The sequence below is a fragment of the Myxocyprinus asiaticus genome, chromosome 22, assembly GCF_019703515.2.
Source record: "Myxocyprinus asiaticus isolate MX2 ecotype Aquarium Trade chromosome 22, UBuf_Myxa_2, whole genome shotgun sequence".
Lineage (NCBI taxonomy): Eukaryota > Metazoa > Chordata > Actinopteri > Cypriniformes > Catostomidae > Myxocyprinus > Myxocyprinus asiaticus.
Window position 1 is genome coordinate 18,751,683 of NC_059365.1, and position 23,272 is coordinate 18,774,954.

General features: G+C 38.7%; 2 protein-coding genes and 2 non-coding genes across 8 annotated transcripts in view; all 4 read right to left on the reverse strand.

Moving 5' to 3' along the window:
- arhgef6 (Rac/Cdc42 guanine nucleotide exchange factor (GEF) 6) overlaps positions 1-8,934 on the reverse strand; it is a 39,095-nt gene extending 30,161 nt beyond the window's left edge. The window contains exons 1-3 of one of the 2 annotated variants that reach the window (XM_051650221.1): positions 8,664-8,933; positions 5,886-5,969; positions 2,244-2,328 (exon numbers count right to left, since the gene is read on the reverse strand). In XM_051650221.1, the coding sequence (XP_051506181.1) occupies positions 2,244-2,328; positions 5,886-5,969; positions 8,664-8,828 (334 nt within the window). In that variant the 5' untranslated portion in view covers positions 8,829-8,933. Of the gene's footprint in view, positions 1-2,243; positions 2,329-5,885; positions 5,970-8,663 lie in introns of both variants that reach the window. The other variant, XM_051650223.1, reaches the window with a different exon arrangement.
- Positions 8,935-9,201: 267 nt separating this feature from the next.
- On the reverse strand, positions 9,202-14,666 carry rbmx (RNA binding motif protein X-linked). Of its 4 annotated transcripts, XR_007892556.1 has the most exons (10): positions 14,544-14,649; positions 13,670-13,795; positions 12,934-13,040; positions 12,553-12,718; positions 12,267-12,380; positions 12,066-12,180; positions 11,849-11,983; positions 11,682-11,773; positions 9,413-9,516; positions 9,202-9,325 (listed from the first exon to the last, which is right to left on the reverse strand). XR_007892556.1 is itself a non-coding variant. In XM_051650232.1 (9 exons), the coding sequence occupies exons 2-9, from the start codon at positions 13,776-13,778 to the stop codon at positions 10,811-10,813; spliced, it is 1,140 nt and encodes a 379-aa protein (XP_051506192.1). In that variant the 5' UTR covers positions 13,779-13,795; positions 14,544-14,649; the 3' UTR covers positions 10,503-10,810. The 4 variants fall into 4 exon arrangements, 3 of the variants coding, with proteins under 3 accessions (XP_051506192.1, XP_051506191.1, XP_051506193.1); XM_051650232.1 differs by lacking the exons at positions 9,202-9,325; positions 9,413-9,516 and adding an exon at positions 10,503-11,127 and having other exon boundaries at positions 12,267-12,365; XM_051650231.1 differs by lacking the exons at positions 9,202-9,325; positions 9,413-9,516 and adding an exon at positions 10,503-11,127.
- Positions 12,439-12,503, reverse strand: LOC127413485 (small nucleolar RNA SNORD61). The gene has a single exon (XR_007892602.1). It is a non-coding gene; the product is annotated as a small nucleolar RNA SNORD61 (small nucleolar RNA).
- On the reverse strand, positions 12,826-12,902 carry LOC127413483 (small nucleolar RNA SNORD61). Its single transcript, XR_007892601.1, has one exon. It is a non-coding gene; the product is annotated as a small nucleolar RNA SNORD61 (small nucleolar RNA).
- Positions 14,667-23,272: the final 8,606 nt, after the last annotated feature.

Sequence of the window (23,272 nt, forward strand, 5' to 3'; positions counted from 1 at the left end):
CTTTATCTCTCGCGCGCCCCATCAGGCTGATTGGGGACCGGGTGTGTCTCATTCCAGCCCGGCCCCGCCCTCCTCGGCTCTACACTCCTCCCGGCATTGCCTCAGGCCGGGGAGCCCCCGGCATGACGTACATCCCCCGCCCTTCCTCTCGGGGGGGGGGGCGTGCCTTACGCCCTGACTGCCGGCAGGTCATCCCCGCCTTCCTCGACCTGGGAGGAGACAGGAGGGGAAAAACAACAAAACAAAATGGCGAGGGAAAGGCCAACATGGAGCGACAGAGAGAGAGAGAGAGAGAGAGAGGACAGAGAGAAAAAGAAACTCACCGGTTCTCTGATGCGCCGTCGCATCAGAGAACAACCAAAACCACACAGTACAGCTGCCTGCAATTCTCTCTCCCTCTCGAACTGTCGTCCCCAGCCGCCTTTATCCCTCGCGCACCCCATCAGGCTGATTGGGGACCGGGTGTGTCTCATTCCAGCCCGGCCCCGCCCTCCTCGGCTCTACACCCATTTAATCTCCCCTCTTTAGTAAGTCTTGAAAATGTAATTCTCTTTAATGTTACTTTAATGCAGAGGTTGCAAAGCTATTAGGAAACATTTAAATTTGGAGCATGTATAAACAAAATCATAATAATAACTCATTAATAAATGTAATATGAGTGCAGTTTGGAATGGCAAATACAATCTAGCTGCATTTTAAAGCTGAAGTGTATCATTACAGTGCCAGAAGCATCACAAAAACAGAACGGCAGAAATAATTAATGTTTTTTTATACAGGTTTCCCGAACACTCCCTCCATCTGTCATTGGTCACTCAAACCGATGTCATGCACCAAACTCACACCATTGTCTGAGAAAATGTTGCTTTGACGTGCTGGTCGGGATGTTGTGGAATACATAGTATTCCAAAAGCAATATGTCAATGGAGTAGGGAGTCTGAATCCTCAATATTCCCAAAACAGTAGGCAGAAAATACCGGAATAACTTACTACATCTGGCACAATTTTGAAGTGTGCATCCACTGGACCTCTTTACTATCCCATGGGAGCTGAGGAGACATCATATTTAAAACGCTGAATTGCTGGTTGGGCTGCTCTTTTCAACTGCAAGTGCTGTATTTCAAGAAAGTTATTCTTTGTGGTTAAATTGTACTTGTTTAACAAAACCAGAGTAGATTATTTATGCAGTTGTTGTTGCTATGTCATTTATTTGGGTCACGGGACAATGCCCACAATCATACGGCTCACTGGCATACCTAAATAACGTACAGTTTTTAATGGCTGAGAAGTACATTCATCATCAAATGCAGTACATACTCTGACATTACGCAAATTTGGACGCAGCCACTCTCTCTCATAAAGGCAAAAGTCACAGAGGACTGTGGGAAAACACATGACAAGGAAGAAAAACCTGAGAATAGCTACACGCTTCATGGATTCCACATGCTTATGCAGATGCAGTCAGCTGCCCAGACAGGCCCGACAAAATGTAACTGTCTGTTGCCTCCAGTAGTTGAGAGCAGCTGAAGCTCATAGACACAGATGCAAAAACACCTCCAAACATTTTAGAAGACATCCTCATTCTCAGGAATAGGTGATATGTATCTCAAGCTTACCACACTTTTCAACTGAATTAAATGGCCTACTGTGCATTTCACCAAAGAAACAAACTTGCACGGGCATGTGATATCTAGACGAACCATATTTTGCAGGCTTCTAAAAAATAAACTTAATGTGGATTTAAAATTTGTTTACTGAACCACTTTAGAATCTAATCATTATATCTTCTGAGCAAAACAAATGCAGCTGATGCTGGTGGGGTTGAAGGGGGACAGTTGTTGCAACAGGTCCTAAGGGACCGTGCAGCAGGAAAGATATGCCTCATTTGCCCTGGTAACATAACGTTGAGTGTTTATGTCGAGCCCACAATTCTAAGAGCTTGTAAACAGAAACATTCTTTGTAGTTTATGAGTGACCAGCGGGAGCAAATTTTCTAAAAATGTCTTTAACCCACAAGCCTTGCACACATGCCTTGCTTTAGACTGACAGTTCTAAAACCCACTAAAGTATGAGCAAAACCATCACTTCTACAAAACTCGGCGGCAGAGGAACTAAGTGGCAGAGAAAGATCTGTCGATAAAAACTAACAATGACATTGAAGACAAAGATAATGCCTGCAGTCCTCAAGCAGAGAAAACAAATGCAACTATCTTGTAAGAATACATGTCAACAACATCATGAATTACCTTGAGTGGCAATATTTATAGCCGAGAGTGTTGACAGCACCTTGCCAAAGTTCTCCCCAGTATACAAGATCTCTGGTTCAAAGCCCTATGAAAAAAATAAATAAATAGACGTAAGTCAAACACAAGAAAAAATGTCCACTGACAGCAGCATGAAGCAGAAGTAGGTCAGAAATCAGAGGAGAGCTGGGTTTCGTCTGTTACACACACTGCAGAAGGAACACCACAAAAAATGTCATTGGTTATGGAAAAAAATTCAATGTGACCCACATTTTGAGATGTATAGCTGTAAGAAATTTGTGGAAGTGAGTTTGTGTTTGCCATTTGGTCTACAAGCCTCTGTCAGTCGCTGGGTACAGACAGATCTCCCCTTTCTTCCAAAGGCTAAGGTTTCACATTTTAAATAAAACATAATACAGTTTACACAGCAATGAAAGAAGCATCAGTCCTTGCATTCACTGAACACTGTTTAGCTATGCTGGCTGCAACAAGATGAAAATCTGTTGCAGAGCTCCCTGTTCTTCTATTCTATTTTATTTACAAAAGGAATGATTGGGAGTCTAAAATGTATATTTCCTATTGACACACTAAAGCTGAAGATATAAATAACCTTCTTTTGTTAAACATCTTATGTGCACAGTACTGTAGTTACTTCAAATATACAATGCTTCAATTCAACATATCTATCCCATCATAGATTTAGCTAATGTGTCTCATATCAAGCTTTGCAGCTTGTGCTATGTTACTTCCTGATTTTAACTACTTTAAAAGCAGAAGTGAAAGTTGTGTGACTGGCCTCTTTGTCCAGTCACATGACTTGCATATACCATATGCCCACTGGGTCTTTCACAGAGCATGAGAGCATTCTTCAAAACAGAAATGACCTGAAGGTGGGCTGGTCCCAACATCTCTCACCCTTCATGTCCAGCTCTATACTGCTGCATTACACCATCGCCACAAATTATAGGGGAGAATCCTAATTATTTGGACTGTCAAGTGAGACTTTACAGTCAGCCAAAAATCACTCTATCACATTTTTATTGTAACAAGTCAGGATGATTCAGTTATCTTCTGTATTGACAGACCGATATATCCGCCAGACTATTTCGAGATGATTTGCATCGGCTGATAACTGTGTCTACTTGTCTTAAATAATCATTAAGCCCAGCATCAGTTCAAAATCTTCAGACAACATTGTCCATGCATTGTGCTGATCTTCTGTTTTCAAATACTTTGTGTTCATTTAAATTCAGTACTTTTGTGTGCATCTTATTTGCTATATGACATATGTGATATCAACATTATATTGGCTATTGGCCACCCTGCAATATAGATATAGGTATCTTGGCCATTCAAAAACCTATATTGTTCGATCAGTAGTCTTCTACAACCCCAATTCCAAAAAAGTTGGGACAGTATGGAAAATGCTAATAAAAACAAAAAGGAATGATTTGTAAATTACATTCACCCTTTGCTATATTGAAAGTACCACAACTACACATTATATGATGTTTAACCTTGTGAAATTCATTGTTTTTTTAATGAAAATGTACAGTAATTTCAAATAATATGATTGCAACATGCTCAAAAAAAAGTTGTGATGGGCCATTTAAGGCTAATAACAATCTGACGAATTGAAATAACAAGGCAACGTGAAACAGATGTGAAACAGGTGAGGCAATTGTGTCATAGTACTGTATACTGTATAAGGAGCCTCCGAAAAACAGCCTAGTCCTTCAAGAGCAAGGATCGTACAAAACTTGTCAATTTGCCAACAGATGCTTCAGCAAATAATCCAGCATTTTGAGAACAATGTTCCCCAAAGACAAATTGGAAGGATTTGGGGCATTTCATCTTCTACAGTGCACAATATAGTTAAAAGATTCAAGGAATCTGGTCAAATCTCGGTGCGTAAAGGGCAAGAAGAAAACCATTTCTGAATACGCGTGATCTCTGATCCCTCAGACGTCACTGTCTTAAAAAACTGCATTCATCTTTAATGGATATCATGAACTTTATTAAACCTTTGTTAGTCAACACCACTCGCCGCTGTATCCACAGATGCAAGTTATGACTTTACTATGCAAAGCAGAAGCCCTACATCAACACTGTCCAGAAGCGCTGCCGACTTCTCTGGGCTCAGTCTCATCTTAGATGGAAAGTAGAACAGTGGAACTGTGTTTTTTGGTCAGAAGAGTCCACATTTCAAAAAAGTTTTGAAAAACACAGCCATTGTGTTATCTGGGCCAAAGAGGAAAAGGGCCATCCAAGCTGTTATTAGCGTCAGGTCCAAAAGCTAGTGTCTTTATGGGCCAGGGGTGTGTCAGTGCCCATGGCATGGGTAACTCGTACATCTGTGAGAACACCATGAATGCAGACAGATATGTACACATTTTGGAATAACATATACTGCCATCCAGCAGTCTTTTCCAGGGACATCTCTGCATTTTCCAGCAGGACAACTGTGAGTGCTAGATTGGCCTGCCTGCAGTCCTGACCTGTCTCCAACTGAGAATGTGTGGCGCATTATGAAGCACACAATCCAGCAACGAAGACCCCGTACAATATTGCAGCTAAAGACCTACATAATGGATGAATGGGGGAAAATTGCACTTTCTAAATTTAACAAACTTGTGTCTTCAGTGCCCAAATACTTAAGTGTTATTAGAAGAAATGGTGATGTTTCACAGCGGTAAACACTCAACTGTCCCAACTTTTTTTTGGAGCATGTTGCAATCATATGATTTAAAATTACTGTACATGTAAAAAAAAAAAAAAAAAAAAAAAAAATATATATATATATATATATATATATATATATATATATATATATATATATATATATATATATATGAAATTCACAGAGTAAGACATCATATAATGTGTAGTTGTAGAGCTTTCTATATAGCAATGGGTAAATATAATTTACAAATAACTCCTTTTTGTTTTTATTACTCTACCAACTTTTTCGGAATTGGGGTTGTATATAGTATACAGTATATACACAAGAAAGCTGTGATTCTCAGTTCGGAGAGTGTGGCATCATATTTTGAAGTCTGTGTGTGTTTAAGGAATAGAGACCTTACAGATTGTCACTGGGTACAGTGTGATCATTATAATGCCTCTAAGTCTTTCTGAGAGGCCTGTAATGTTGCTGCAGGTGAAGACACACTTTTCAGTAACCCTATACAATGGAATTCATTACATTAACATGCACATGTGAAAGACCTAATATTAAAAGCAATCTTGTTTACTGGCATGTGTTTAGATCAGATGTGCAGAACCAAAACAAAGTTTTGTTATTTATTTGTATATTCTCAAATATAAGTGCAGTAGAGTACTCTACAAAAATACCAAAATATACACATTATTAAGATTATTAAGAGAAGTATTCCTTCTAAAGATCAATGCTCGTGGGTACATCTTTAATATGAAATATATTTTGCATAACACTATACAAATCAGTAGCAACTGATATAGACTGTTTGTACATCTACCTAAAACTCAGTTATCTTCAGCCAAGGGGCAGCATATTAATACTCAACTGCACTAGAGGATCTATTGAACCCTTTACTAACAAAAATGTTACATGTGGGTGATACAAACGTGCTCAGGCATGGACATTTTAAAGCAAAATGATCTTACCTCAACCTTTAGAGATTGACATCCTTTCAGAAACTCCCGAATGTTTGCAATGCAATCAGCTTCGCATTTGGGATCAGAAGAATACTGTAACCAATAAAAGAACGAGGATGTAAATATTCCTAACTTTACTTTGCTCCGACCCCAAGCAAATAATCAAAGTGGAATGTAAAGTATCTCGTTTTTTTAAAGGTATGTCAGTCTAGTCTACTGTATGAGCCAGACACTGTTCTCCTGTAATGCATTTTCCGTTTAGTTTACAAAGTATTACATTGCGTGCGCCCTGTCCTGTTATTTACACACACACACACACACACACACACACACACACACACACACACACACACACACACACACACACACACACTATGTACGCAAGATCTCATCGGGCCCTCACGCACGGTAGTGTATAGAAGGGATCCCTCTCTCGTCAACTGCTCGCGCATGCGCATTCTGTACAGATGCTTTTGTCTGCGCTTTTTTTGCTCGCTTTTAAGTGTATTCATGATTGAAAGCATTAGAAACTTCAATAATTTATTATTATTATTATTATTATTATTATTATTATTAATATTATTATCAATATCACAAAGTGACTATTTGCAGTAGGTGTAAATAACTGCCACTTAGTGCGGTTATTTGCATTGAAATAGTCTGGTGAAGACAAAGAAATGAAAAACAAACTGCTCTTTGAATGTCTGCAATGGTTGAGTGTGATAAGATGTGGTGAATGCGCTTTTTCTATGCAGATGACTTGGGTTCTAAACCATCTTTTTAACCTAGTTTTCCCCATCCTGTTTCCACTCTTAATATTTTTGTTTAATACTATTTACAGTAATAAATAAAATGCATATAAAGGTTGATTTCCTCACAGTGATAGGTTGGTGTAGGGTGTCTATGGTGTAGTGATGCTCTGTTAGTATTTAATTAGAGGTGCAAACAGTAGGCCTATCTGTCTAACATTATTATTATTAAGAATGCTGTTGTCTTCTTGAAACCTCAGCATCCCATGTTTCTTGGGTAGAGTAAAATTTTGACATAAATTCATGTTACTTTAAATCTTAGATTTTGTTATTGTGACTTAATTTACATTAATAGTAATTCATGAATTAATAAGTGTTTGTGTTGAAAAAAACAACAACATCTATCTGCTGTTTAAAGACGTTTATATCTTTTAGAACTGGAAAATGTAAAACAAATCGTGTGGAGATTTTGTTTGAGTTCCGCAGCTCGCGCTCCTTTCCAGTCGAATCACAAAGAAAAATGCAAACAAATGTGTTCCCACTCAAGATATACGTCCACTGAAGTGCAAAAGCAATCTTTGTTTATTAAAATATAAAGTTGCATCTGAGTAGATTAGATCCGAGGACTTATTATACAAAGGGTGAATTTGTTATCACTCCATACCCAGCTAGACTCTCAACAACTGAGCTGATTGATGTAGGCTACTTCTCCAGTGACCAACAATATCTCATGACCGAAATAGCAGATGTAGAGCTAAAGTTATCAATTTAATTATGTGAAATATTTATTTTAGAGCATGAACTGGTCATCAAAACTGACTGTTTATATAAACAGACGATTTAAAATAATCTTATACGAGCGCTCCTCGTTGCTGAGCGACTTCAAATGAACGTCGTGTAAGAATCTCGCGAGATTGACGAGAGAGGGATCCCTTCTAGACAAGACCCTCTCGCACCAGGAAAATATATTTAGGAGGAAGTGACGATGGTCACGCAGCAAGACTCTAAGGGGCCGTTCAGACCAAACACGTTTTTCCACTCAAAAATATATAAATAGTAATAATAATAATAAAAAAATAACAGCAGCAAGAAGCAGCGGAACGCATGTGTCTCGAGACGCGCTTTTAAAATGTAACGGTCCTTTTCGTTTATCTGACACGGCGACTAACAACGGTCAAGCGCATGTTTACATAGAAAAACAACGAAAAAGAGCACAGACGGACGCAAATATCAGTTTGGTGTGAACGCTCCTTAACACGGACCGCTACCTTCAACCTGAGAATGTCCTTTCAAGAACATTTCTCGTTAAAATCAGCAAGACGACAACTTAGAAATCGATTTAAAAGAAATAAAGAAGATCCAAGAAAACATAGCGGGCCTTTTGCAGAACAGCTAAACTTTTTCAAGTTATTGCAATGATAAAGTAATGGTTGTTGTACGCGATTCTCTCTTGAATCAAACCACGGTTATAAAACAAGTTTAATGTAAATGTACTGATTTAATCAAGATAAATGTCGTAACGCATCAATACGGCATATTCACCTATTCTACGAGTTTAAAAAAGGGGGGAGGGGTAATAATTTTTATTGGCAGTTAAATATGTAGATATGTAATCGCCTGACATCTGGCTTAGTTAAACTACATTGTTTTACAAATGTAGTAGCAGCCCATTTTACACCAACATGTAGCCTATTGAATGAAGACAAACATTTCGTTGTCTGAGAATGCGGAACACATTTTCTCATGAAACAGGAAGTTATTTTCTCGATCTCGCTTTAATTGTGCGTCTTGAATAAGTCAACAATAAATTAAATACACATTCATCGCGCAAAAAAGACGTTTCCCAGAGTAATGCGTCTTTGCTATTGATAGTTATCGCAAAATGTAACATGCAACAGCAAGCGTCCCAACAATAGTTTTCGTACACTGTCAATGCCTCATGGCTGGAATTTATACACATACCATAACGGATTTTGTATTTTTTTTTTTTTTGTTACTTTATAAATCAAAGAAACGTGTGCACAAGGACAACGGTTACCTTTATGTTGGTTCCAGATTGCAAGCGCTCCATAAGCTTACACAATACGACCCCATCTCTTAGAGATGTTTTCAGAAATTCCTCTGGATCAGCTATGTTCTTTTTAGGAGAATTAAGCACGCCTAATGTTATAAGCCACGTAACAGTCTGCTCCTCTGGGTTCATAGTTTACGCTCAATGGGCCTTTCAGATTTTGCTGCACCCTTGGTGCGCCAACTCTCGCTATATCTGTTGAGATGCTACCCACATCCGTCGCGCTTCTGCTTTTTCAGTGATGTTATAACAACCATTCAGCCCCGCAAGGAAGTTCTCTAGCAGACGCCTGCCATAGAACCAATACAAGGCCTCTCTGAACATTTCAATGACAGTACTTCACATCTTTGCCATGAGGTTTATTCCTATGGCTCAACGTTTTCTCATGAAATTAGAGAGTATGCGGATGTTGTCATAATGAACACAGGAATACAGCACTATTATGGTTTCTCAATATAACTGATGAGCAATAAGCTAGATTGACAAAATCCAAAACACATTTCAATTCAATTGAGCATTTATTGGTAGAATTTGTCATCAAAAACAGTTCATTTGTAGAACCACCACGACTTCCTCTCAAGGGCTTCAGCCTGACTGATCAGTCTCCAACGTACCACAATAATCTGGATCTAGATAAAACACGACAAAGTTAATAGTTGTATGGAAATGCATCACAATACAAATATGTAGGCTTTTGGAGAAAAACTTAAGCATACCTGCTTAAAAACACCATCATCATGTAGCCTATTATTCACCATTAACCTACAGGTGCTGATCAGCAAAGGAGGATTACAATCGGACTCCATTTCCTCCATTCATCCTGCAACAAGAGAATTACAATCAGAAAACTAACAGCTGAGAATGGGGGATGGGGGGGGGGGGGGGATATTTTAAATATAAAAAGAAAAAATTCAAATAATCCAATTTGACAGGTCATCCAGGTTTGTCGATAGGGTGCTGTATCTCTCCACGTGGTCTCCTTTGTTACAATTGGCATGCTTGAGAGCGGACTCTGGCTTTTGTTAACACTAAGTGAATTTACTACCATTTCAAAAGATTTCCATTATGAAGTTTTGCAGCTATGTGGTTTACTTTGTGCTGTAGGTTTAGATCCTTTGAGTAGATAAAAGGGCAATTTCTCATTTGAAAGTGAAATGTGATGACGGGGCAAAAAAATCCAGACATTTTTCTCCTTTTAGTGCAACAGTAGAATCTGAAGCTGATTTTTCTGAGACTAAGACCTCCTAAACTCAGTGATCCATTGGTTGGGGGCCATAGACTCCTTTGTAGGCAGAGCGGAGGTTTTGTTAAAATATACGAAATGAGGTTTCAGATAGCGGGATTGCATTTGTAAACCCAGGGCAACAAAGACGACGTTTGACTAAGGGCAATTACACTAACCTTTAGGCTGCAAAATCACACGACCGAGACTTCACTTATACCAGAACAAAAGGGTTTGCTTTGCTTACCAGCTGTTGACAGGTTTTATCTGTGGTGCTGAATTGTTTCTTGAATTTTGGTTGTCTTTGGATTGGTCGATGCAAGCCGTCAATTCTTAGGCTTTGTGATGAAGGATCCATTTGCACTGAGGAAAACTACACCCAGAGAGTTTGGAAAAAGTGACATTTGTCCTGTCCCCAACAATTTGAACAATCATGGCTACATGAATATTTTGCATTTGCATCTAAATTTGATCATTAAAGTGCCATTTGGGGGTGCTCATCATGGAAAACAAACAGATGAATTGATAGCATGTATGCTTCATAGTTTCTAATATTCCTTTGAATAGTACTGCTGCTCAAGAACTTTGAATAAAAACACTTTATTGGTAAATGAAAGCCATACTTCAGGGCATTGCAGGTTTAACATCACTAGTATACAAAAAATGAACACTCACTTCAATTTGCAACGGTACCATTAAATAGGATATGGGCATGGGGAAAGAAAGAAACTTTGCATTTAAAAGGGAGGAAAAAACCTTCACAAGTTTGGGTACAGCTTGAAACTGAAGCTCAAAATCCAGAGTTTAAAAAGGACGCTTTTTTTTTTCCTTTTTTTTTTTTTGAACGTCTCAACGAAAGAATTTGTCCATTATTATTCCATCAGAGTCCATTTTAGTATCGGCTCCTGCCCATTCCTCTATCTGCCCGACCGCCTCGGCGTCCACCACCCCGGGGCGCCCCACGGCTTGAGCTTCTGTATTCACGAGGAGGATAGCCTCTATTGAGTGGGGGAGGTGGTCCTCGCTCTTGCCTACCCGGTCGCTCACCACGACTACCGGAGTATGGGTCACTCCGACTGCTGGGATAACTGTCACGACTGCCATATCCATCCCGGGAACTGCTGCCATAGTCGTCATAACGACTGCTTCCACCACTCCCACTGTAGGACGGAGGGGGACCCCTTGAGGGTGGGGCGCTGCGTGAGTTACCTGCAGGGTCAACGGGTTATGTAATTGGCAAAATTTAATTAAACAGTTTGCATTGTCAAGTGCCCATTTCTCTAAATTTGTGCCACATTTGTGTCTACTTTGAGGTTAAAAACTTCCCAAATGGGGCAAGAGCAAATTTGGGTCTCTCTGGTTCTGGGTGGTACTTAACCAAAATAACAACTACACGAACTGCAGGGGTGACAATATTGTGCAATAAGAGCCCTTTAGCACGCCATAGTTGAGTAAATGCTTTTTCCTTTGGTACTGAATTCCAGAGGTTAAACTGTAGCTTGGGCACTGGATCTCTCTTGGTTGTTTAGACAGAGTTACTCGACTGACACACAAAAGAAAAAAAATTGTGGAGGGGGCAAAAAGCTTGCAAGAAATTCCTTGATGGTGCAATTTTGAGATTGGAACACCCAGGATGAAAAGATGCCGCGTTTGAGGTTTCCACTGTTTAGGCAATCATACAAGGCAGCCCTTTCAGGCACATAACAGGCAATTTGAGTGGAGCCCCAAACCCATTTTCACTACACTAAAAGGTTTAATCTTACCGTAACCATCATAAGGGTCTCTATAGGAGCCTGTACTCGGTCGCTCCATGTAACCCCTGGGCTCACGTCCACCACCATAGCCATCACGATCACTAAGAGACAAGAAATGTTAGATAGAATTTTCAAAAAAAAGTATATTTCAGACATCTGTTGTCGAGTTAACACACCTGTAGCCTCTGGACCCTGACCCATAATTATCTCTGGAACTGGAATGGCTCGGATACTCCCGGTATGGGTAATCTCGTGGTGGAGGAGCATAGTCTCGGGTGTCACGTGAGCTCATGTAGTCACGGCTGGAATAACTATAGAACATGACCAGTGGTTTAATTTTAATTGGAACACAGCCCAACACTGTATCAATCCTGCTTTTACATGTCATCCCACCTGTCTTTAATACTATAGTGGTCATCACGCGATGGAGGACCATCATCCCTCCTTGACATCAGTGATTCTCTGCGTGGAGGGGGACCATATTGTTCCCTGTCCCTTGCCACTGGAGCTGTTCAATAGATTGAGGAAATGATGAAATTCATTGCTCAAAAGATATGACTTGAGTACAACAAATAATGCATTAGAGAAACTCACATCTGCCCATTGGCCCTGATAATGTAGATCTCTTGGGTGGAGGGCCTCCATTCCGGACTGGGGGGCCTCTCTTCATTGGTGGGCCTCTGGATGACATACCTTTAAAATAGGGTTCTACAATTCCTATGTTACCTTGGTAATCTATTGTCAGAAATGATGCAATATCAATTATATGCTCAGAACTTCTTAGAGGACAATCAGTTCAAACAGATCATCAAAACAGTGTGTCATCATGGCAGACAAAAACATAAAATCCAGTTTGAATTTATAAAATTCTGAATTGTACCTCTGCTTGGCGGTCCCCGCATTCCACTTGGTGCACCTCTGGACCCTCGTGGACCTCTGGCAGTGCCACGACTCCGTGGATGAACTGGTGGTGGACCACGACGCCCTGAAGTCTCAAACTGGGGTTTTGTGGCCTGTTCTACTTTAATAGGCTTTCCATCGAGGGGCTTAAAAAAAAAAAAAAAAAAAAAAAAAAAAAAAGGGGGAGAAAACAAATTAATATTGAATTGGAGAAAGAAGAAAAAAAAAAAAAAACACACGACCATGTACATGCAAGCTCAGAACTTCTTAGAGGACAAATGTGGACTACATCAGTTCCAGTAGATCACTTCCACAATCCATCATCACAGCTTACATTTGAGAAGTTCACACTAGTACTTACCTTTCCATTCATTTCCCTTGCAGCATCTTTTGCGTCACCAGGATTCTCATAAGTTACAAAGGCGAAACCTCTAGATTTGTTTGTTTCACGATCCTTCATCAACAGAACTACAAAATAAAAAGAAACATTTGGTCACACTTCATGTCCAATTACACCATAAAAGTACAATGACTAAATTTTTAGCTCACTTGAGCCAATCAATTTTAATCATAGCTCAAATTACTAATTAAAAGGTGCACTCAGTAACTTATCTTGGTGTCCTCTTGGGCTTACATTGACACCTAGCGGCTTGGATGCAGCACCATTTAAAATAAATAGTTTTCAGTTTCAGATGCCACTGCTGAAATTTAGTATTCACAGTCAGCCATGATAACTTTAATCAATGAGTGAAAGTGTCCAATAACAGGACAGTTACTGTGAGAGTATTCAGCTGGTCATGTGATTCTAACATGGCAGCCCCCATGTGCGGACCCTCTCCATGTAGAATAAAACAACTTTTATAAGGTTACTGATATGATATGAGTGGTCATGATTTCCTAAATATATTGCAAAATTATAATTAATGTCTTTAAGAGTTAAACTTTAATGCGGAAAAATTACTGCGTGCACCTTTAAGTTAAATTAAATAGCACACGTGCTCACAGTATAGTCTCACTGTTCTCTCTACATGTAGGCTAATTTGGATAACGCCATACACTCCATATCCTGCATCAGTCCTTAATAAACCACCGTTTACCTTCTGCTATTCTGCCGAATTTGCTGAAATATGCTTCAAGGACTTTCTCGCTAGTTTCAGTGTTGAGGCCACCGATGAACAGCTTCCCTGGTCGGTCTGCCTCCGCCATATTTACCACTATTTCAACTACGGGGAGAGACACATTTCTGCATTACGAAAGAACAGTACAGTCCATTTAGCATGCAAGATGCAAAAAACAAATAAAAATAAAAAAAAAAAAAGTCACTACACGTAGTTGCGCGATTTAAGTGAATTTGAGAAACTGTTTGATAGCAGAAAAACGAATTTAAATCCTTCAAATGTCCCTACAAAGATTTGCTGATCGGCCCTGCCTGGCTAACAGTGGTCCTGCTCACATGCGAGCACTATTAATAAGGTCGGGCGTTTCAGAAAAGATGCACAAGAAAACGTTCAACCTGTTTGAATGGCATTTGGTTTTGAAACGACTTTTTAAAGCATGCTCCACAAAATGGCGGACGTTTAATATCACAATGCTACTAGCAGATCCAACAGCCGGATCCCTCTTCAGGTCATTTGCCTAAGCTACACCACATGCTTCAAGATCCTCAAACAACTACATTAGCATACTCATCAACAAAACCATGTATGATTAAAATGCATCAGCGAAAACGCGTGCATTTAGCAAGTTCAAAATGGTGCTAGTTAGGTTGAAATGTGCATTCAGAACACATCTCCTGACACCTACACGAGGCCATTTTCAGTTACCATCGCGCCAGTTAACATTTATGATATATTGCTGAGGAAGAAAATGGGGGTCTTTAAAATGGACGTGCACAGCAAGACTCATCGGTTAACCAAAAATGTATACACGATGAGATCGTAATCAACAATTAGCTATCCTTTCTGTACTCACCTTATCCTCGAAACGACAGACAGAAACAAAAGGGTCTTCTGGTTTTTATGAGTATCGCGTGTTTCGTCCCGCCCAGTACAATCACTTACTCTATGGTAGGATGATGCTATTTAACACTTTAAAAAGTCTCTTACGCCATCTGTCGTTGTTTTTGCAAGTTGAACTTTATTTAGTCATTTACATGTTTCCCAACCTTTTTTGTTCGTATATTCTCACAGCACCATCAGTAAGGCTAAAGTTCTTCATCGACACAAAACCAGACGTGTACCAAAGACTAAATATCATTATCATTAATATTGATAATTATTGATCAATTAGTATTAGTTTGATCTATTAACATCCCTTTATCAGTGCCCAGTAGGGTTGGGTATTGATACATATTTCCAGATTCCGATTTAATTCAAAATATTAATTATTAAAAAATTCAATTTTGCTTACATATGTAAAAAACAAAACAAACAAATCCCTCAGCTAATGCTATTAATTATACAGGGGACCTTCTAACGTGGTACATTACGAAGATAATTTAACAAACTGTTATTTTATCATCCGTTTTTCATATTTTTGGTCACATTTTATGTTTTTAAAAAAATGTACAAATTCTGTGTATTTCATTAATAAATATGACGTCTTGAAATTGCATATATTTTATTGCATACATATGTTTTATAACATGTTTATTGTTTGCGTGCATAATTTGTACTATGTACAATTATTTACATTGATATGTGGAACAAGTGCTAAGACGGTAGTGTCTCTTTAAGTCTACCGGCAGTTCAGCTAGTTCCATTCAGTAGTGATCATCCCTGTCAGTGTTGCCAATTTAGTGACTCTGTCGCTAGATTTAGCGACCTGTTTGACCCCCTTAGCAAGTCACATTATCTCCAAAACAGCTCCATGTGAGGCATTATAAGGCATATAGAACAATGTTTAAAAATAAATAATAAAAACAAACATCCCCAACACTACACCCCTGGATGCTATTGCAAGGATAATTTTGGACTTTGTCATTGTCCAATAATGCAGTTTAATTACAAAACAAAATAAATAAAAAAAATAAATAAACTGAAATCCCCCTCTGTCTGAATGTTTGTTCAATTAGTGATAGCTAAATGATTAGTAGTTAAATACTAATTGTTAAATCATTACTTCAATAATAATTAAAAAATAAATGGTCCTACACCTTTAAAGAATTGATGTAGCTCTTTATGCCAAATCATTTACATATGTCAATTTGATGTCTTACGTAATAAATGTCGTCATCACGTGATTTAGCTAATTTTAGAGACATTTCAGCAGCCTTTGGCGACTTCCCATGAGAAATAGTTGGCAACACTGATCCCTATGCCCTATTCCCTTCAAAGACTTTGCCATTCACTGTGAGAGCTTTGGAGGGCTAAAAGGAGCAGGGCCAAAAAATAATGGTCATTCAGAACTCACTTTTTAAGTAATTTTTATTGGAAATTGTGTTAGAAGCGATCTTACAGCTTGACTATTATGATTGTTTTCCCTTCAAAGTGCCCTTTGGAGGGTGATTTATCCCATTTGGGACACAGGGAGTGAGTGCTATAGTTCTGGAAGTAAAAATAACATTCATTTATCCCATAGACTTATTGATTTTCAACAATAAATTATAAACCTTTAAAGACAGACCTACCATTAGCTCCGAGATTGTTCATCAATGGTATATGTTTCTGTTGAAGCCATCCATCTGCGTTATCTCAACTTGATTGTTTAAAAATCGTGTTTGATAGCAGAATTCATAGTAAACAACTACATTACCCATGGCCTAGCAGAGAAAGATCAACCAATCAGAGAACCACGTCTAACGAAACCTGTGAAGTGGCTTGGAGCGACCGTGCGCTCCCATTGCGCACTGTGTTATCCAGTTGGTCTCCCTTCACCCTTAAACTACTTATATATTTGAACATATTGGGATATTTTGCAATAAACTTAAAATATATGGCTTCTATACTTATAATCAACAACCTAAAATCAATAGTTTTATATATTCCATTGTTTTTTATTCAATGACATAATTCGCAATGCTTCATGGGAATGTAGTCCGTGCCCTCATGAAACACGGTAAGTACACAGCCTTGTAACTTTGTCTTTATGTCTGATTTTCAAATAACTTCTTGTCTCAAAACAAAGTTTGTGATGTTGTGATTCACCTCAGAGCTGGTTGGTTTGGTTAATGGCTCACAACTCTTTTATGAAGGATTTTATTAAAAGTCTATATAAGAAATGAATGGGGAAAATACTTCTGGAACCCAGACGGCTGAAAAATTGGGTGTCCTCTGTTGCGCTCTATTAATGTGCTTGGTTTCTTTACCACATCCCTGCTTTGTTTGATTAAAATGAATGTTTCTTTTTATTATCAAACTAAAGAACAGAAAGGGTATTAAAAGAGACATGACAAATGGATTGCGTGGATCTCATCTTTTGACACACATGGGACGAGTCAAACCAAACTTTTACTCTCAACATGCAGTGAAAAGATCTAACCCTCGCATAGATCGAAGCCTAACTTCGCATAAAGTTAAATATCTATATTATGATTGTTCAAATAAAGATAGAGAAAATCAATATTTTTACCCATCTGTAATCATAATTCATTTTATTTTAATGTATTCTTTTTGTTAAGTTCAACAAAGTAAAAACCCATTCTTTTCACGTATCCCCTGGAACCAGTAGTCCTAGTCTAAGGCACATGCAGCCACCTGTCCTTTTTTAGGATTTTGCGTGTGCCCACCTGAAATAATTGATGACACCTATGGCTGCCAGAATAACGAGTAGTCTTTTGACCCGGAACTTTTTCAATCTACTAACGCGATGCCGCAGCACCATTGAGTGAATTGTGTGTGTGTGTGTGTGTGTGTGTGAAAACAATTTCACTATACACAGAAAATCACATAATAGTACACAAATAAAACAAATAACCATTAATTTTTTATGTAGGGGTTTTAGGAGGGGTTCCTCAACAAACTTTCAAGGGGGCCTCTAGGTGACTTAAAAATATTTTAAAATACACTAAAAAGCTATATTATAATAATTTAACTTGCTCTAATAAATGCTAAAAGTGCTTTAAAGGTGAAGTATATAACTTTTTCTGTTTTAAAATACTTTCTCCTATCCCATCTTAATATGCAGAGACAATAGAGCTTTACTATGAAGGTAAATCAAAGCAAAACCTGAGAGCTTGCATATTTGGATTTGAGAACTTGTACACTAAATATTTGTACTCGTAAATTGAAATTTACACTCACAGCACCGATGTGAAAACTTGTAAAATAAAAATTTGAAGTTGAATGTTGCACTCTGCACTCACAGACAATAATTCAAAGCTTGTGTTTTGATTTCACAAATGCAGACAAGTAGTCACAAATGTGTAAAATGATATTCATATAAATACAACTAAGACACAAACTTGTATTACACATTAACTTTTGTACTTTAATTAATTTTCGCAGTACAAAAATCCTGATGCCAGATTTCAAGACTAATGTTTGGCGGGGGAGGGGGCAATGAAGACATTTTATTGGTTGATGCCTAGCCAATGTATGCCTAGGATGGATCGTGTTAACTGGGGTTCCCTTACGACTCAGTACACCTGACATTGTGTTTATTCACACATATGGGGAGTGCCTTCTTTTTCGACCTAATTGAAACCTCTCTATAATAACGCCAATATTCTAATATTGGTTATGGTGTTTGAGCCCCGCCTGTTTTGGCACGAAGCTGTCCGTTATAAAAGCAGGTGCACAAACACCATTTCCTCAGAATTTCTTCCTTCAAGACAGCGATCATCTCTTGTCTAGAAGCCCTCTACCCTTCGCCGTCAATATACACGAGTCAGCGATAAGACTCTCTGCTCCCCTGCAGTGCTCCGGCGAAGATCGCCGCTTGACGTTTCTCTGGTGAACGGGCCTCAGAATCGGATTCCCCGTAGTGCTTCTGCAGGTGTTGTGTATCCTTACAAAGCAATTGCATATTGTATATTGTGTGAAATATAAATATATCTTTATATATTCATATATTTAAAAGAGTCGCTTACGGGTTTGCATCTTTTTAAAGATGTCGTTCCTTTAAATGTTCCTTGTGCGAGAGGCACATCCCACCATCAGATCAGCATGAGAGCTGCATGCTGTCCCCCAGCCAACAAACCTCCTTTTTGGGAGTCTGCCTCGACTCCACGAGTGGGCGCACGCACCTCACAAGCGAGTGCATTCAGGCCATTCTACAGTGTCTATCTCAGTTCAAATTGGGGAGAACACTTAAGCTGTTTTAAAAAGCATTGGGGTTATGGCAGTGGCATCATTCCATTTGGTCTCTTACACATGAGACCTCTTTAGTGGGCGCATGCGCATCACTATATCACACCGCTGTATAGATGCTTTAGCACCTTGGACAGCTCCTGCCTTTTACCAGCGAGGTGTTGCGCTGGGGCAGATTGTCAGGTGGAAAGTGGTGACTACGGATGCTTCCAACACAGGTTGGGGGGCGGTGTGCGATGGACTCCTGACTTTCGGCACCTGGACAGGTGTGAAGAAAGCGTGGCACATGAACCGCCTAGAGCTATCGGCTGTATTCCTAGCCTTAAAAGCTTTTCAGTCAGAAATAGCAAACTGTTATGTCCTGGTTTGCTCAGACAACATGACAGTTGTGGCATATATTAACCGCCAAGGTGAAATACATTCACCGCCACTGTTGAGACTGACGCGTCACCTCATCCTATGGAGCGAGCGTCATCTCCTCTCCCTGAGAGCAACATATGTCCCAGGCAACCTGAATTATGGCATGGACCTATTGTCACACCAAGGGGTGATACCGGGCGAATGGAGACTTCATCCTCAAACTGTATTGAGGATTTGGGAAATATTCGGCAAAGCAGAAATCGATATATTTGCCTCAGTGGGGAGCACCCACTGTCCCCTCTGGTACTCGAAGTCCCAAGCCACGCTGGGAGCGGACGCGATGGCCCACAATTCGCTGGCGAAATGCAAATATGCGTTTCCCCCGGTGTGCTGATTCACTCTATCATATGCAAAGTCCGAGAGGCCAACGATTCCATTTGTTGCGCCGAAAAGGCCCAACCAGCCATGGTTTCCAGAAATTATAGAGATGCTGTACAGCTCGCCATGGGAAATACCGCTGAGGAGGGATCTCCTCTCTCAGGCACAAGGCACAATCTGGCATCCCCAGCCCAAGCTGTGGAACCTGCATGTGTGGCCCCTGAACGAGTGCGCTAAATGCGCCAGAACTGACGCATTCAGTCATGAACACCATTTTACAGGCCAGAGCACCGTCCACAAGACGCCTCTACATGCTAAAATGGAATATGTTCACTGATTGGTGTCTCTCACATGGCAAAGACCCAGTAAACGGCCCCATACATGAAATTCTCATATTTCTTCATGAGCAATTAGGCGCAGGACTCACTCCGTCAAAACGCAAAGTGTATGTGGCGACTATATTTGTGTATCACGCACATGAAGTCGGCGCCACTATAGGCAAGCATGATTTAATCATTAAGTTCCTTAAAAGAGCAAGACAATTAAACCTACCTCGGCTGGTTACAGTCCCGACTTGGGACTTAACTTTAGTCCTAAAAGCTCTCGCAGGGCCCCTCTTTGAGCCTTTGGACTCTTTTGATTTGCGCATGCGCTCCGTTAAGACCGCAGTACTGCTGGCTCTGGTCCCAGTAAAACGAGTCGTGACCTGCATGCACTATCAATCGACAATTCATGTCTGGAGTTTGGCCCTGGTCTTTCAGAAGCCACTGTCAAACCCAGAAAAGGCTATGTGCCTAAGGTCCTAACCACACCCTTCAGATTCGTTCAATGCGAATTGCCAAGGAGCAAAGAAAAAACGTTTTGCACATTATAAAAACAATGCTTATTAACCCGCTTTCTGTTTCATTGATGTCTGTTCTAATTAATTTTACACAGTTTAAGAGTGATTTTAATGGTTTCACAGGGTAACATCTGGTTTCCCATGTTATCGTGGGACATTGGTTTGAATGGGAACTGGCGATTACACTTGTCAGAGCAGTAAATCGCAAGTGGAATAATTTTTTTTTGCAAAATTAAAGCCTCATAGGCTGATATGTGTCAATAATAATATACTTTCAATTGCCTTTATTTCTTTATAATGAATAATGACTTGATTATCCTGTAAATCAAGTGGTCAAGTGGTTAATCCTACTGGCAGAGCATTCAGCAACCTGGGTACAAATCCAGGTCAGACAGGATGCATTTGTAGCTTTGCTGCAGATATTGATGTATTTCCAACAGGTATAAAGAAAACAATTTGTAAAGCACACATACACAGACAAACAATTTATAAAATTGTTTTAAATAAATAAATCAAAACTGTAACTGAATCTGACAGCCAGCAATTACAGTATAATCTATTGAATTTTCTGAGAATGCTTGAATTACTGAGAAAAAAAGAACTAGGGTTTCCATACATAAGAGGATTTTTTAAATTGTCACACCAATTTAAGATTGAAAATCTTAAGATTTTGAGTTTCTGAAGAAATTTCTCGTGCTTTCTCAGAGTTTATTTAGTCTCATTTATTGTTTAGTCTCATTTATTCTCACCCATTGGTCAATTTGGCATTTGTACTATCTTTTCACAAAAAAAAAGAAAGAAAAGTGCTGTTCTGAAAGGTCATCTTTTGGCAGTGTCATGGGTAGTTATAAACATACAACACTGTCATGCACATAACCTTTGAAAAGTAAAGGATGCTGTTATAACAATGTAAATAAAAATACAAATGTTCACAGAGGATTTGAACTCAGGTCGATATCCATGGTTAGCAGACACACTACCACTAGACCAACGGAACCAATAAAAAGACATTAATCATTTTATCAATATATTATTTTTCATAAATAAATGTAATTTATGTATATAGGCCAATTATTGAGACATTTCAGCCTATGATGCTTTAACTTTGCAGATAAAATTATTCCACTTGCAATTTACTGCTCTGACAAGTGTAATCACAAGTTCCCATTCAAACCAATGTCCCACCTTAACATGGGTAACCAGAAGTTACCTTGTGAAACCGTTAAAATCGCTCTTAAACTGTGTCAAATTCATTAGAACAGACATCAATGAAACAAAGCGGGTTAATAATGTTACCAATATTTTTTAAATATGCAAAATGTTTTTCTTTGCTCCTTGGAAATTAAAATTGAATGAATCTGCTGAAAAGGCAAGTGAAATTATTCACATGCACGCACGCGCATATCCCCAGTTAACACAATCCATACCGGTGGCATTCATTGGCTAGGCATCAATGACTTCACTGCCCCCTCCCCCGAACACTGGTCTTGCTGTCTGGTATCAGGATTTTACAAGTGCACAAGTGAGTTTTGCTACAGGTTTTTTTGCAAAAGTCAAGGCATGAAGATTTAAAGTTGCAGTGCCAGATTTGAGAGGTTGTAAGTGCCAGTTAATGTTAATGTACAAAATTAATGTGTAATACAAGTTTGTGTCTGTAGTTGTGAATGTAATTTTACACATTTGTGACTACCTGTCTACAATTATGAATTCAAAACACAAGCTTTGAATTATTTTCTGTGAGTGCAGAGTGCAACATTCAACTTTTGTTCACATTGGTGCTGTGAGTGTAAATGTCAACTTAAGAGTCCAAATATTTATTGTACAAGTTCTCAAATCCAAATATACAAGCTCTCAAGTTTTTCTACTGATTTACCTTCATATTTTTCACACTCCGGGTTTTGGAACGCTGAAGTAAAGGACTGCAGGGTAAACTTCAACAGCGGTGAATGGGAGTAAATGGGAGACCACAGCAAATGGCGTGAGTTGGTGGTGGGATTATCTCTTTGTTTGACCAACGGGTCAAAAAAAAAAAAAAAAAAAAATAATAATAATAATAATAATAATAATAATAATAATAATTTCCACCAATGGGGAAACTTGGAGTTAAAATGTTGAGAACCACTTGTATGATTAACATTCATGGCAGTGTCTGCGCAAGCTCCAGTCTAATTTAGATATGATCCATGGAAGAGAATGTTGAAAATAGAGAAATTGCACAACTTAGTTTTGTTTGATTTGTTTTGTTTATTTGTTAATATTGACACACACACACACACACACACACACACATATACTAGGGTCCAAAAGTCTGAGACAACGTTGAAAGTCTAAGATTCAAAATTTAAAGTGAAATCTAGCTGAAAGGTAAAATAAGAAAATGGATATATATATATGAAATATATATTCTGCACTATATTTATATCACTAATCAAATAAGCAAAAAATATTTACAAGAAAGAAATTGTATATTATTTTCACTCATGGTCTCAGACTTTTGGACCTCAATATATATATATATATATATATATATATATATGTGTATATATATATATATATATATATATATATATATATATATATATATGTATGTGTGTGTGTGTGTGTGTGTGTGTGTGTGTGTGCATATAATATTATCATCATCATCATCATCATAATCATCATCATCATCATCCAGCATTCCTATGCTGTCTCCAAATTTCCCTTTCCCAGCCATGCAAATTTATGGAAGCTCTGAACCGCAAGGTGAAAAAAAAAAATAAGAGTGAAAAAAAAATAAAATAAAAAAAATAGTGTCTTAGTTCCTTCCTGAGCCTAAGTCTTAAATTTTGGTAAAACAAAATTCTCTCTTCAAAAGCATTTTTTTTCTCTCTCTT